At 37.6% G+C, this 16,758-nt stretch overlaps 1 protein-coding gene across 7 annotated transcripts in view; it reads right to left on the reverse strand.

Annotated features, from left to right (window-relative positions):
• LOC124615425 (cap-specific mRNA (nucleoside-2'-O-)-methyltransferase 2) overlaps positions 1–16,758 on the reverse strand; it is a 310,465-nt gene that overhangs the window by 211,948 nt on the left and 81,759 nt on the right. For all 7 annotated transcript variants that reach the window (XM_047143304.1, XM_047143300.1, XM_047143301.1 and 4 more), the window contains one exon: positions 880–1,041. In XM_047143304.1, the coding sequence (XP_046999260.1) occupies positions 880–1,041 (162 nt within the window). The remainder of the gene's footprint in view (positions 1–879; positions 1,042–16,758) is intronic.

Genomic DNA, 16,758 nt, shown 5'->3' on the forward strand with positions numbered 1-16,758 from the left:
CACATTTTCCAGTCAAGAGACCAGCTAGCTATTACCGTCACTGTAGAATGTTTCACTCTGTTGCCATAGCCACAACCTCACCTCTGCTTGCACTGCTTCATGCTTCATCACTATCAAAGTGCAGTCCTTGAATGTGTTCTTCAAGTTTGGAAACAGATGAGAATTAAATGGGCCAAAGTCAGGATTACATGGAGGATGACTGATGACAGTGAACCCAACGTGTCGGAATGTTGAAGACGTCACAACGATTACTCCACATGTGAACGAATTCTTCAAATGCGGAACTCAATTACAGCATGCTGTTTCTCAGGCACATATACAGTTATGTTACATACTGCCATGTTACACACAACAATTCAGAGTCCTCCAGCAGCAGAGGGTCGCAAGTATGCAGACATGAACAATAAAAATTTAGAATGTTAATAACATTCATTTTATTCAAAAAGCTTTAAGAGTTTTCACATAAAAATTCGAAGGTATTACTTTTCTGCACGGCCTCGCAGATGGGTAAAAATAGTAATAGTTGTGTTTGAAAGACACTATAGAAGGAATTCACGAAGTACTCCTTTACTTTTATAAACTCGTCACAGTTTCTAATCAAAAACATGTAAACAGGTAAAACACTGAGAGGCAAATGACACAAACCCCATTAGGTCATCAACAAACTTTTCTTAAATTACTACTACTCAAAATTTTATATTTGTTTGGCTTGGTACCAAACAGTAAACTATACACTAATTCTGTACAGCACCAAAATTAAAACTGTCACAGAAGCCCCTAAAATACTTAAATCATTACATTGCATTTAACTAGCAAATGTGATGATGGACATCTAAATTTCTTGTGCAAACAAACAGCTATAATAAGAAAGCAATATACCTGTGTAACAAATTCTGCCTGGCATCGATTCTTAACAGCTTTAAGAATATATGCTGCCATGTTCATAGCCCTAGTGTGCTTGTGCCAGTCCCCCAGATTGTAATCATTCAACTTGCTTTTCACAGCATTCAGTGCTTCTTTCATGTGCTGCAGACGGTCTTCCTTTAAATAAATGATAGATCACATTGGTAACAAACATAAACATGAATGTACTGTTTGAGTTACAATAATGGGTATGAAACTGTCAACTCAGTTTTGAACACAAAGCCTGTGTAGATCTGCTGTAAAAGGCAGGAGCCAACATAATACAACTGCAAAGACATGAAGTCACCCCAGTTTAGTTTACAAGTAATGGGCTAAGGTTCAAGGACGTTTTCTACACAACAATGTAAGTAATCTGAAGTTTGCAGTCTGAAGCATAAACTCTGCTGTTATGATACAAATAAAATAACATAAATACAGTTAAAAATCCATAACACTTTGGTTGACAGATCAATGATGAAATAAAGATGAGACAACTACCTTAGAAACACATTAATATATGCTGGAAATTTACGTAAGTCAAATCTTGGTAGCAGCTATAGCTTGGTTAAAGTAAAATTCACATTCAACCTTTGACACGAATAGTCTAATTGGGATTATGTGCATATACACATGGTTTTAATGTTTTAACTTACTTTTACCGCACTGAAGAGGTCCACACAGCGATCAAAATTGGATTTGCAATACACATTATTTGTCACTGATTGCTGTAGCCTTTACTACATTAAATAAATACAGTTGCTGGGTACATCTGCTTCCACATGGAACCCGTCAACCTGATAATCACAGGACCATAGACACCAACATCACTGATCTTCAGGAAAGACGCAAAATAATGCAGAGTCCAGTGGTAAAGGGACCCATAGCATACGGTGTCTATCAAAATCTCCATGACGATGTTTGTTTAGAGCAATATTTTGAAGCATGTGCCATTGAGTATTCTGTAATTCTATCCTCTTAATTGTAGCAGTATATAGGGCACCCTCAGGCAATCTTGACCTCTTTTTGAAGCAGTTTGACTCGCTCTCGCTTCATCTATGTCATAGTACTTGGAGATTTCAATATCAACTTCCTAACACACAGTAGTGGGAACTCAGATCTGGAAAATTTTATGTACAGCTACAACCTTGTCCCAGTGGTCAACTTTTCCATCAGAGTTAACTTCTAATTCAAGCATCCTAATAGACAACATATTTGCAGACCAAGGAAATCAGGGCAGTATCACCATTAATAAAATACTGGAATGAGATTTTCACTCTGCAGCGGAGAGTGTGCTGATATGAAACTTCCTGGCAAATTAAACCTGTGTGCCGGACCGAGACTCAAACTTGGGACCTTTGCCGAAAAGATATGTCAACTATTGAAGTAATATTTTCATTCACAGCCGACATATTGAAATGCCTTCATAAAAAAATGAAGCCAGTCAGGATCTCTCTAAGGCTTTCGGTTGTGTGGATCACAAAATACTGGTCGACAAAGCAAGCCACTATGGTATTAGAGAGGCAGTGGGAAACTGGCTACGTAGCCAGTTTCCTACTGCACTGCCCCTTTGATGCCATAGTGACCTGTCAACCAATATTTTGTGATCAACACAATTGAAAGTCTTAGAGAGATCCTGACTGGCTTCACTTTTTTATGAAGGCATTTCAATATGTGACCTGTGAATGAAAATATTACTTCAGTAGTTGACATATCTTTTTGGAAAGCCAACTATCACTGATGATGTTAAAATTTTCAAAGTGCCTCACAATTCTGGAATGCAGTAATTTTTCACAAACTTTTGCAAAAATGGCCAAAAGAGAGGTGGGACAGTAGACAGTGACTTTTTGTGTCTCCATTCTTATGGAGTGGCTTCAATATGGCAAATGTCATTCCATCCTATTTGAATGATAGGAAGGAAATGTTAGTTCCTGATAAGAGCAGCACATCGGGGCAGAAGGTGGAGTCTAACTGGGGCACTGTATTCCATGAAGTCCCTCAGGGATCAGCCCTCAGTTCACTACTGTCCCTGATTTATATAAATGACCTACCTTTGTCATACACAACATGCAAGTTTATTATGTTTGCCGATGTTACTAGCATTGTGATACCCGATAAACAGTTCACTGACATAGAAGCTAAAGCCAATCAATTACTTTCAGAACTCTTAATTTGGTTCAGAGTAAAGCCACTAAACACTTCATCTTCGCTCATGAAGTCCCACAACAGATTCCTATTTTACATACAGTCAGCAAATACAAAGAGTACATTGTAACAAATTCGCACGTCTCCTCGTAGACAGTAGGGTCAGCAGAGTACATCATATTCCCGAAACCATAAAATGTTTGTCCTCCACTACTTTTGCCATTAGGACAATCTCACAAATCTGAGATGTCAGTGTCACAAAATCTATTTATTTTGGGTACTTCCACTCAGTCATGTGCTATGGAATTATTTTCTTGGGAAATTCACCTTCATAAAAAAAAAATTAAAAAAAAAATCTTGGAACAGAAAAAGGTGGTCTGAATAATGTGCACACCCAAGAACCTCCTGCCGTAATCTGTTCAAGAAGCTTGGTGTACTTATTATTACACCCCAATATATTTGTTTATGCGTTTCATGATTGGCAACCAATCCCATTATCAAATCAATTAAATGTTCCATGATCACAACATGAAGAGGAAGACTGACCTCCAGTGTGAGATAAAAAATCTAACTCGGGTGCAGAAAGGTGTACAGTACTCCAGTGATTAAATTTTTAATTTACTGCCAAACTCCATCAAATTCCTATGTAGTTACAAAGCATTATTTAAAAATAAACTGAAGATACATTTACCTGAAAAAGCCTTTTATTCATTAGATGAATTTTTTGATTAAGAAGCATAAAATTTGGATACATATATTCAGTGCACGTTTGACAGGTTTTAAACAACATGTGTTAATCCTTGTTACTTTGCTTATTTCTTCTGCTGTAGTTTTAAATTATGTACGTTCCCCACTACTGTTTCTGTAAAATAACTTATTTTTTCTGATGTAATATTATATTACGTAAATACGTCCAATGTCTGCTTTTGTAAAGTGACTATTATGTTCTATGCAAGAACATTTGTATGTTCTTAAAGTTGTTAAACACCCTAGCGATTGACGTACATTAAAGGACCTAAGGAATATGTATAAATAAATAAATAGAAAAGAACTGGGAGGGTGTGAAGAGATTAGTGGGGGTCTCTTGGTCAATTTATTCATGAGGGGGCACAGTCAGTTATATTATGATGCACTTACGTTATTACAGTGCTTTGTATGATGAGGACAGGTTTGTATATCTACAAAGATGGCTACTCCCCTGAAAGCCATCTTCCCATTGAAGTCATACTTTCTGTCAAGAGGGTAACATAGCAGTAAAAGAGCATGAAGTGATTTGAAATGTTGTGCTACCAGATACAAACACAATGGTTTAAGCCGTATTATCAGTTTTACGCCCCTGACATCAATCCCGAACTCATTTGTAGTCTGCTTTAATATATGAAACACCTTACAAGCATTTTCTTCTATGCCCACCATACTTTCTTACTTTTTCACTAAAGTGAAATAAGAGTGCTTACCAGGCGCCTTACCAATTCGCTCATGTAAACTATACTGTCCTTATTATTAAGCATATACCTCCCTTTGGCATCACCATCCATGACCAATGAAAAGTGGTCAGATAGTCTTTTACTCATTCTTTTCAAGTCTGGTTGTTCCTCATAATTCTTCTTCTGGGGATGTGGTTGGGACTTGACATGCAATACATAATGCATTTGCTGATTGATTGCCTGGAGTGAGGCACAAGCGGCTTTTGACAAACTTTTACTTCTGACAATTCCTCATGGCATGGGGCAGACAGTTAATTTTGTCACTGGTCTGTCATTGCGTTGTTACTAGTGATTTTATTAGGATGGGCTGCACAATTGGTAAAACAATGATGTATAATCCATTTTTAATGTTGTTTTGACCACTGCAGCAAATGATGAGATTCAAAATTTTTAAGACATATATACTTTGTGTTTCTTTAATATATTTTGTTCAAAAGTTGACAATTTCCAATTTTTCTCTTTTTCGCAATTATTCCTGAAGTCTAGTGTCCCAAATAGTATGACTGCCTGAACAGATCTCCTAAAATAATGGGTAGAACAAAATTCTATTTTCACTGACACACTTTCTGCAGAATGCATATGCCTTGTTTGCAATAGTTGTGTGTTTTTATATTAGATTTACTTTCATTCCAATTGATCTGTAGTGAGGTGGTCTTCCAGGATGTAGAACATGTCAGAAAAACAATAATACATGACAAATATTTACAACTCAAACAAATAAGGTAATGTACCATTCCACAGAACTACTATAATACTTATTTACAATGAACACATTACTGCACTGAAATGGTGCAGAAAACACACACACACACACACACACACACACACACACACACACACACACACAACCTCTGGGGGACTGCAGCAGTAACTGTTGCCCGACAGCAATGCGTTAACATACCCATAAAATCTAAATTTTTGTTATATTCATTGTGTCTTTTTTTTACACCTCACATACTCTTTGTCAATTTATTTATTCACTTTGCAGCATTTTCCATGAAATCAGTGTCATCAGATTTCATTTACGACTATTATTACCATTACTGTCCACACCTGGTAGGCAGCGATATTGTTATCATAGCAGCAATGTAAACCACTGTGCCGATCAATCTGATGAGGTTCCCAGCTGTGTACACGTGGCAAAAGCTACAACATTTTGTTTTACTTCTGACTTAAGCATAGCTGCTCAAAATTCTGACTATTGCTTTTCAGCAATGTAATTTTATGATTTAGACACTGTTCATTTTGACAAGGACACCCCAGGTAGGTGTGGAAACCTATGTCAATGTACCTAACATTTATGTGCAACCAGTTGGCTCTTTAATCTTATGCTGGAACTAACATATCGTTGCTGAATAACAACCATGTTCAAAACTGTATCATTACATGTAAACTTTATGTTGACACATTTGACTCTACCAATTAATACATTTAAACTAATTGATTAATAAAGTTACAGTAATAGACTTCAGACATTACATGTAAATTACATACTGATTTGTTTGTCACTGTATTATTTAACTCTCCATTTTATTATTTTGAATAATTTATCTTAAAATAAGATCTATTAAACTGTCATGAAATTTTTAAAATTTGCAGTATTCATTACTTTTGGCCAATTTTCTGTTCTTATATTTGCATTTATTCATTTATGCTGTTTGGGCATTTTGTGGGAGTTTTCTACCAAACGTGATGCCATGATAACAAGTGTGGTGGGTCTACGATAGTCCTGTGTAGTAGTAGGAGAAGGAGTATATTCATCCAGAGACCATTTGCACTGCATGGATTTCAACTGTAAATACATACAATAAAAAAGATAATAATAATAATATAGGTTCACAGTAGCCTCCACAATAAAAGATGGTATAGTACCCTATGCATCATCATGTTAAAAACTGCACATACTACTTTGATGAGCTACATAAATGTATGGAAAGGATATTTTACATGGAATACATAGCTGACATTTATATACAAGCACATAACAGTTTTAACATTTTTGTACAAAATATTCATTCAAATAATGAAAAGCACTTGATTAAAAATACTATTGACACATAGTACATGACAATAATTATTTACTGCAAGATTAATGCAGATATTCTTCTACACTATAATAGCAGTTGGTCACTGATAAATTTTTCTTAACTGAATACAGTTTTTCTTATTTTTTTTTATATGTGCCAAAAGTTTGTTGCACAATCTAGTACCCTGAATGTATGTTTGTTTGCTTTTGTGATAAAGCTTCATTTATCCTTTTTATATGGATGTCATTGCACATTTTTGTATTGGAAGAATGAAGATCTTGAGTTAGTTTCAGAATTGTCACTGTACCTTTCCACGTTAATTACACTTTTTTGTATACAGGGGCATGTTAAAGGTACACTATTTAAAAACTACCTGTACAGGCCACGAAGGCCCAACGGTATCAACTGGCCACTGTGTCATCCTCAGCCCACAGACATCACTGATTTGGATATGGAGGGGCATGTGATCAGCACACCGCTCTCCCGGCCTTACGTCAGTTTACCAGACTGGAGCTACTACTTCTCAGTCACGTAGCTCCTCAGCTCGCCTCGCAAGGGCTGAGCGCACCCCACCTGCCAACAGCACTCAGCAAACTGGATGGTCAGCCATCCAATTGCTAGCCCAGCCTGACAGCGGTCAACTTCGGTGATCTGACGGGAACCAGTGTTACCACTGTGGCAAGGCCGTTGGTGAGGTAGACTATTTAGATGGTGAAATAAGTGCTGGGAGGGTGTTAGCCTTGAACTGCAGGTAATTACTCTAATAGCTCATTTTCGTTGACTGAAGCTGGTTTTCATGTTTGTCTTATGATCCCAGAAGATGAGGCCATACTATAGCGATTCGAAAATTATAGAACCACTCAGCCTTCTACAATCTTGACCACACGATATTCTAGATATGAGTGTGGGATGGTAGAATCCTACCTTCTGCGCGTCACACGATTGTGTGTGTAGGTTTAAAATCAGTCACGGGAAGAAAGTAGACGCGGCAGTCGAACGGCACCGACAAGTACTTGTCGGGCAATCCATAGAGGTTTTAGTGCGTGTGTAAGGAAGAACCTGGAGTTTTTATGCTGCTCTGTGCTTATTGTGTCATTGAATATTATGTGAAACAAGAACAGCTGAAAAAGTACTCATATATGGACTCTTGACTCAGCCTTGGTAGAGGCAAGACGTATTTTCTGATTCATTTTAAGAAAGTCATGGTAGTCAAGCCATCTTTCTTTTAACTGTAACTCATTTTGTTTCTAATGTTCGACGGTACGAGGTACTTACAGAAAGTTGCAAATGTATGTTGAAAGTGTGAATTATGTTGTGCATGAAAGTCAAATACATCGTTAACTGATGAAAAGGAAAGTTTGTATGTATACTCATTTTATAAGTAGAAAGAGGCTTAAAAGTTCCTGTATCTAGCTCTATTTGATGGAGAAGAAGTCAGATTTTCCAGCAGCCAACTATCCCATAAAGAAGAAGAGCTCCAAAATTCCAAGTAAGTCATAAGTGGTCAGAACGTTAGAATACGTAATAGCAGAATGGATGCAAGGAATGTACACAATTCTACTACACTCCATACGAATTACACATAATGCAAACCAATAAAGGTAACTTGTCAGTGAGATAGACAATGTGAGCACTCGAGTCTACATTTTTGTCTACATGCACACCCAAATATTCTGTTAACAGCTATCCTCTCAACTTTTTTTTTATCAGAGAACCAGATCATAATGTGACTACTTTCCTGTAATGAACATAATTAGTTTTTGAAATATTTAAGGTTAACATAATTTCAAACCAATTTTGTAAATATTCCAAAACTGTGGTTGCTGATGTTGGCAAAATCTGGCTTACAAAAACAATTTTGTCACCAGTAAACAGTGTTATACATGTGCGATTGATCGGAATCTTGTTATCATTTAGTACAGTCTAAATACAAGATCTGTAAACAATGCTTCATTTTTTATTGTTTTCTGAGGTGATTTCTACTACCTGTTGCCTATTATGGAAACAGACTGAAGCCTTTTTTTGCCACACCTCGTATATCAATATTTTCTAATTTGTCTAGCAAGATACCACATTGCACAATATTGAATGTCTTCGATAAGTCTAAGTTTATTCCCATTGTACTGATGTTTCTGTCTAGTCCCATTATGATATTTTCAATGAATTGGGTAACAGCTGATTCTCTACACATGCCTTTGAAAGAACCATGTTGGTTTACAGACAAGAGATTGAATTTTTCAAGGTAATCTGTAATTCTGTGTTCCAAGACTGCCTCTACAGACCATTAGCTTTGTTATCTGTATTTTCAAAAGTGATAGTTTCCCACTTCATATTCATTGCTATTTTTATACAATGGTTTTATTTTTAAATTTTTAATCTTTGTGGACATACTCCTCCTGATGATGTGTTTATGATATGCGAGAGTGGTTCTGAAATGACACTAGCACATTTAATTATGACTTGCGTACGTCGTCGGTCCCTGAAGACATTTTATTCTTCATTTTTTTTTATTATTCTAGGTGGTTCTGATTTGTTTGTGGGATATAGCACTATTGAATTAACACTTTGTTCTCTTAAAACTGGGGTTCTAATATTCCTATAGAAATTTTTTTTCAGGCTGGCTGGAGCATTTATGAATTAGTCACTTATATGATTTGCTAAAGTGAGATTTTTGAGTATTTATTACGAGTCATAAGACACTCTTAGTCTGTGAAATGCGCTCTCTCTCTCTCTCTCTCTCTCTCTCTCTCTCTCTCTCTCTCTCTCTCTCTCTCTCTCTTTTTGCTGAGTTGTTTTAATGTTTGACTAGATATTCTGAGTAGGTGATACCCTCTGGCTGTTGTTCCTTGGCACAACACTGATTTTTGTGAGGTTTTTGGACAACACTTCTCAAACAGAAAAATGCAAATAATAGAAAATGCATTGAATGATTCATTGGTTGTTGGTTTTTCAAATACACTTTCCCAGATTTCTTATGGCAACATCTGAATAAAAATACTCGCTTTTTCTATGTTGAAGCATCTTTATATTCCCATTTATGTTTTACTGCTTTGGGTACAGAATAAGTTATACATGTTACTCGTGTTTTGTGATCCAAAAGACCTAAGTTTACATTTGCAGCCTCAGTGACACCAGTTTCAATATTTGTGAAGATATTATCTAACAGGGATGGTGACAACTCTGTTATTCTAGTGGGGACTTTAAACAGTGGTTTAATGTCAAAGCTGCTTAGGTTACTCAAAAGCTGTATTTTTCTTTACTTTCAATTATCAGGTGATGTTAAAATATTCACATAACAACAATTTCACTTCATTATTATAAGAAATGTTTAACGCGGCCTCCATTTAAAAAAAATATTTTTATCATCCAGTAGTTACCTGTATTTTGATATGATGGTTTTTTTTCCTCTTCTCCACAGATTTTATCTTAATGGCGCATGCTTCAAAATGTTTTTTTATTCTTTAGGTGGTCCACTTCCATGGCAATAAAGTGATGTTAGTTTAAAACTGCTTATATGTATAAGACTTAATTCATTAAACTAGCACCAGTGTTGTTCAGATAAATAAATACAACAAACACTGGCAAAAATACCTAACACAATTTCCAAATCTAACATTTTGTTCTTGAAGGATTGAAAATTCTGACATTATTCTGAACGTTTTGTAAGTATTTTTACTTTTTTCGTTACCTGGTGATGTGCTGCTTTTCCCTGATAGTTGTTATGCATCTCCAAGTTTCAGGCTGGTTTGTCACATCTTATTCTTTTCTTGGTTTGAAGTGACAAAAAATTCTCTTTAAGTGGAGCAGATGTATCTTGCCTTTGGCACAGCCTCAAGCAGAGATATGCTGCTGTAACTGTTTTTGGTGGTTCTGTTGTTATCATCGTTGCTCCTGCTGCTGCTCTGATTCATTGTACAGAAGCTGTCTTAACTTCTTTTATTGGCACTGTTGCCAATGGTTCTCTTTATGTTGGGTCTGATGATGTTGCTGATGTTGGTTTTGCTGCCACCATTGCTGGTGGTGGTGGTGGTGGTGGTGGTGGTGGTGGTGCTGCTGCTGCTGCTGTACTGTACTGCTGCTTATGTTGTACCCGCTACTACTGATTTTTGTTATGTTAATGATACTGCTGTTTATTCTGCAGATGTGTGCTGCTGCTTCTAGAGTTCGTGCAGTAACTTTCGTGTCACAATTTGTTTCCCTAGGCCATTCAAGTGGTGTCCATGAGAACATCCAACACCACAAATACCAACAATGCAATCGTTTTTGAATTGCTTGCATATACTTGACAAATGCTCATTAGAAGCACTAATCTCCTTGTTTACTGAAGACCGAGACGGCAAATTGTAGCGGTATGGAATGTCCACAAAGAGAATGTTTGTGTGCGACATTTATGAGCCAGGCGTTTTGTTAATTCTGAGCAAGTTGTGATTTTTTCACTGTGGCTGTTTTGTTTTTGTACATATTGTTCAGAGTCACCGAACAGAGCTACAGAGCTGTCTGGACAACTTGATAATTTCTTCAGAGTGGGCATTCTTAATTACCTCCAAGAGGGATGCTTCAGGCATTACAAGTTATATCCACAGAACAGTGAACAATACAACTTGGACTCAGCACCCTGTTGACATTAGGCTTGTCAGCTGTATGTGCATTTCCTGTGTCAAGCTGATGTGCTGTTTTTCTAATATTTAACTGATTTATATTTTTTTTAGTATAGATCAGGCAACTTTAAACTTGGTACTGTCATAGAATTAAGTTCCTTAAAATAATTTCTACAAGAATCTTGGGGTACACGTTCCACAAAACATATAAATGTCTTTTCCAGCCAACTAAATATTATTTTTGGATCACAAGAATTTCCCAATAATAGAATTCCAAAGCTCAAATATGAATGGAAGATGGCAAAGTATGAATAGTTTTGCTGATACTACCTCTTGATTTGTTTGACAGCATAGTAATCAAGAGTGTGTTGCAGAATTTGATAGTATGAGTATCCCATGCAAGTATTAGTGTTGCAGAACTAACTGTCTTACTCTCAAAGTAGTTATACACTTTTAACAAATAGTTGCCGCACTCAATCTTTTTACCTTGATGGGAGTTTCTTGGTGCACTAAGGAATGAACTTTTTCTACCTTCTCTTTCTTTTCTTTCTCGTCTCTCTGCACCCTGTTTCCCAACAATATATTCTTTTTCTGTCCACGCCTTCTATTTTTCGTAAGTGGTAGTTCCTTGATTAGTTAACTCAATGCACGAAGCTCCGGTGTATTACGTGATGTACCATAATAAGAATTATAATGATGAATTAGAATTGATCTGTTCTACCCCTGTAAGTTGATAAGAGGAGATAGATGACTTCCAGCTTTTATCCCCCAGAGGGCGGCAAAATTTGTTGATATGAAGATATGTAATGTGTTGTTTTATTGAGGTTATTTGTGAGCAGGCACGAGGTCCTGTGGCTATGTGGTTGAAGATAATTACATACAGGCAAGAGGTCCTGTGTATGTTGTTTTAAGTGATGTTAAGTAGTCTGTTTTATGCTGCCACCCCAGATGTCAAAGCAGAACCGTTAACCATGATTCACTTTACCATGCTACTATAAGCAGAGACCGTATGGCGCAAACACATGGACTGGCACAGCTGTAGCCTTTCAATAAGCCAGTCACGCCCCCATGTGCTAAAACTTCTCTCCCTCTTCTTTGTCTGGTCTGTCATAAATTAAGTCTAATTTTCATTTCATTTATAAGTTATTCATTGCACATATTTTGAGTGACAGTCTACTGAGAGTATTATATGAAGTATAAATACTAAGTGGTTTTAAGTAACTGTTCAAAGTTTTAGGAGAAAGATGGCGCAAGTCCATACCTCTTTGTATTATGTGAAAAGTTCAGATATGTCTGAAGATTTTGATATGTTTAAAGGTACCCTCTCCCAACTACTGTATAAGTATTTGTCATTTGATGATATTAAGCTATTTCCATTATTCAGCTTTGTTGCAAAATTTTTGTATTGTACTGTATTTCCCTTTAAGATCTCCTTTATTGACAATAATTTTGTTTTCCCTTGTGAGAGACTGCTTCAAGTTTACCCTACTAAAGTTTTTTTACAATGCTACTTTTTACAAGCGTACATCGTTGAATGTTTCGTTTTGTTGTCAAACCTAGAATGTGGAGCCCCTCCTTGCAGTGTCTATTCTATTTGTCTTTTATTGTTCAATAGATTGTGATACTTCGGATTTTCATCTAACTTACGGAACTAATGCTCCACTGCTTTGCAGATGAGCTAAGTCTACTGTCATTTTAGTAGCATTTATTTCCCCGTTTTCTTTCAAGCTGCCTAAGATTAAACAACGATTGCGAGTTTTTCATTCTCATCCCACTGACCAGACTATAACTCTAAGGGGAGTTTGGAAGCAAGCAACTTCCAGCTGATGGAATGCAAAGCGGAAAAACATTGCAATAACAAAGTGCGCCATCATGGGGTGTCTTCCCGTGCACCGCCATTTAGTTTGGTGGCAGTCTGCATTTTCGAGCCTCCTCCGAAGTATAGTACCTGTCTAGTCTGACGCACCGTGAGAACTGACTACCTGCACCTTTTCCAAATTCTTAAATGGTTTCACCATTATGTACCCCCCCCCCCCCCATAGCCCTGGATTCTAGATATGTTGCACTATAGTAACACTCCCATTACGTAACATTCCCCTTCAGTCGTGATACACGATTTTGTGAGTAAGCGATTCCGGAATCCCATTATGTGCCATGTTCGTGCCCAGTGCTGGACTGGTATGTTTGAAAGAAAGTGAAGCACCCGACTTATCTAGGATATTCAATAGAGAAGAGCCGACTGCACCCCTGAAGTTGAGAAGAAGTGCGCTACCCTCTTGCTGCAGAGCAATAAGCAAAATAGATTTTGTGATAGGATAAAACCAAAGAAGTTTCACGCAAGTAAGTGAAGAATTGTAGTTCACAGTTCGCACCCATGTGCATTTTGCACATTTAAGAGTTCACCCAGACAAACACAAGCTCCGTTATTGTTCATCATACTTCTTATGAAGTAATTTAGTGATGAAGTGAAGATGTTACGAGTGAGCACAGAAATCAGCACTGCTACCATTTGCATACAGTGCTCCACCATGTGTTTAGAAAGCGAGAGACACCCATTTATTTATTCAAACAAATACACCCATGATGTAATAAGATAGAAGCACCCACTGAAATAAGCACTAGATTGTTTATGATTAGCACCTGTGACGTGATGTCATCTCCCAAGCGCAGTACTGTGTTATCTTGTTGGAAATATAGTTAGTAAGAGTCGTCCACCCTAATGAATAAAGGTTTTATTGTACAATGTCGCAGTAGTTCACGCCCCCACGAGAACTACACAGCCTGTTACTTCAGGATTTTGGGAATTTTGTAGTAGTTACCCCCTACGAGACATAATCAACCCTATGGAGACAGAGCACAGTACCTCCCTCGCCCATGCATGGCACCTGGGTTACTACCATTTCTCTCATTCACTCCTCTATTCGTTCCAACCTCAACCATTACTTTGTTCCTCCCTCAGCGGACGAAGTGCCCGTGCGGTTCTAGGCACTGCAGTCTGGAGCCGTACGACTGCTACGGTCCCAGGTTCGAATCCTGCCTCGGGCATGGATGTGTGTGATGTCCTTAGCTTAGTTAGGTTTAACTAGTTCTGCCGGCCGGTGTGGCCGTGCGGTTCTAGGCGCTTCAGTCTGGAACCGCGAGACCACTACGGTCGCAGGTTCGAATCCTGCCTCGGGCATGGATGTGTGTGATGTCCTTAGGTTAGTTAGGTTTAAGTAGTTCTAAGTTCTAGGGGACTGATGACCACAGATGTTAAGTCCCATAGTGCTCAGAGCCATCTGAACCATTTTTTAACTAGTTCTAAGTTCTAGGGGACTAATGACCTCAGAAGTTGAGTCCCATAGTGCTCAGAGCCATTTGAACCATTGTTTTTTGTCCCTCCCTCCTCCAGGGCCATGTGCCTTACATGGTGCAGTTAGCACCCGTAGAATGCCCAGCTGATCAGTTTATCCTTTCAGTTTTCGCTTTCATAAATTGACCGCCTACCTATCTCTTTCATCTATGCATCATTGACATATCATGATGAGGCTCGCCTTCGTCTGCACCCTGGTTGGTAGCCACTGCTACTCAGACACATTGCCTCCCCTCCCCCCTCTCGCCATTACTCATCCCTTGCGCATACTTCTCCACTCTGTCCCCTTCCGGAAGACGTGCGATACGCCACAGATAATACCCCCTCCATTAACCTGCAAGAGAGAATGGCCATTTAAGTTTGTCAACATCACACGTGTATCTCTCCTTCTTCACCAGACAAGCCATGTGCTCTTGTCCCGTCAGTCAAAAGTCTGTTTAGAAACAATGCGTGCACTTCTGTCGCACAGAACCACATTCTAGATGTGAATCTTTTTGTATTTAATGAACTGATTATAAACTCACTGCATTCTTTCCTTTTTTTATGTGAAGTTTTATGAACAGGATGAGGATAATGTTAGCTGTTTTGTCACCATGGACATGCATTATAATTATCTTTTTTTTGAGTTTTGCCTGTGTGTTTCTCCATGCCTACAACTTTGTTTTACAAGCTTATTTTATGTCATATGACCGTACCCTGATAATCTCAAAAACTGTAAATTCTAAGAACAGTTGACGGGACATATGTTTTTCTTGAAATTTGTCATTTTATAGGAAAAAATATGGCTCTAATGTCAATTGATAGTCCAAAGATTGTTGTTTTGGTCCTGTCCTTCAGAATTTCTTGTTGTAATTTTAGTTATAGAGAACAGTTTGTTCATAATTATTGTAACATGTTTGCAGAACATTGTGGTTGAGTGATACTATTGGGGAAAACATTAAATTTGTGTGGTCCATGTTGAGCACTAACTTTTGAGAAATATTGATTATAGCTTCCCATTAAGAGACCTATAGTATCTGTTGTGCAAACCAGAAACCATTTGGACCACAACGTGGTCACATTTCAACCTTGTCAATTTTTTTTTACTTACTTTTAACTAATTCATTTACATGTAAAGCTAAGTGATGTACGTGAGCAGTATAATCCCATGAGGTAATTTGAAATGGTTTTTAAATGAATGGGTATGTCTTATCTTTTGTTTTTCTGAGATTTGGCTGTACTGGCCATATTGAATGATGTATCCAAGTTGAGGTACTGACAGCACATCAGATGCTCTGACTACTTTATGTTACAATTTCTACAGTTGGAACTACTGAGTAATTTTGACCTAGGTGTAATATTTCACTTTCTTCTTCTCTTACTGTGTGTTCGTATATATTCCAGTATGCCATTTTTCGAAGGATGATTGCTCTATGAAGTAATTTAAAGTACTTTAAAATGAGAAGGTGGCATTTTGGTATTAGGTATTCATGGATTTTGATGTGTAGTCTTTGTTATCCCCTGAATTCATCCAGAATTCCATTATTATACAAGAAAACTTTTGTAAGCCTTGTATTTTCACACAAGATTTTCATGTGATGTATGGAACCTCATCTCTTCAGCTTGCTAATTGAAGCCTCCATTCTACTGAAATGTGTTAATATTTTGTAGCCTGTGAAACTTTGTGCAACTATTACCCATAACTAATATGTGTAGGATACAGCACAATTTTATATTTGTTATCACTCTTTTTAAATGTAATTTGATAAACTTAACTGCATGTAAGTCCCCTCCCACTTACATACACTAAATGAAATATTGTAACAGATCCTTCCCATAGTATTAAGGCCCCTACTAGGGCAAACTGACTGGCGCCGTTTTGTAAACAATGTTTGTCACCACTTCTTTGGAAGGGGGAAGGAATGTACATGGTGGCAGGCAGTCAAGGAAGATTTTTGGGAATCAGTTTAAAAAATTTATTTCAAAGACCCAATGAAATCTTTACAAGTTTTCTCCCAGAGTACCTACGTGGCAAGTCGCCTGTCTTGCAAAACCGAGCCAGTTCTGTACAGTTAAAGCCACTGACAAGAGACACCCTGAGACCTCTGGTGAAACTGCTAGCGAATTCACACCATTGTTTTTAGCCAATAACATGCGTGGGATACAGGTCACGTGTGTGGATGCTGGAGTGTTCTGCGGTGCGGAACACAGCATCCTCGCTCTCTTGTACTCCAGATCTCGAGCAGAACAGATGTCTTCTTGGATGGCAG

The sequence above is a fragment of the Schistocerca americana genome, chromosome 5 (assembly GCF_021461395.2).
Source record: "Schistocerca americana isolate TAMUIC-IGC-003095 chromosome 5, iqSchAmer2.1, whole genome shotgun sequence".
Taxonomy (NCBI): domain Eukaryota; kingdom Metazoa; phylum Arthropoda; class Insecta; order Orthoptera; family Acrididae; genus Schistocerca; species Schistocerca americana.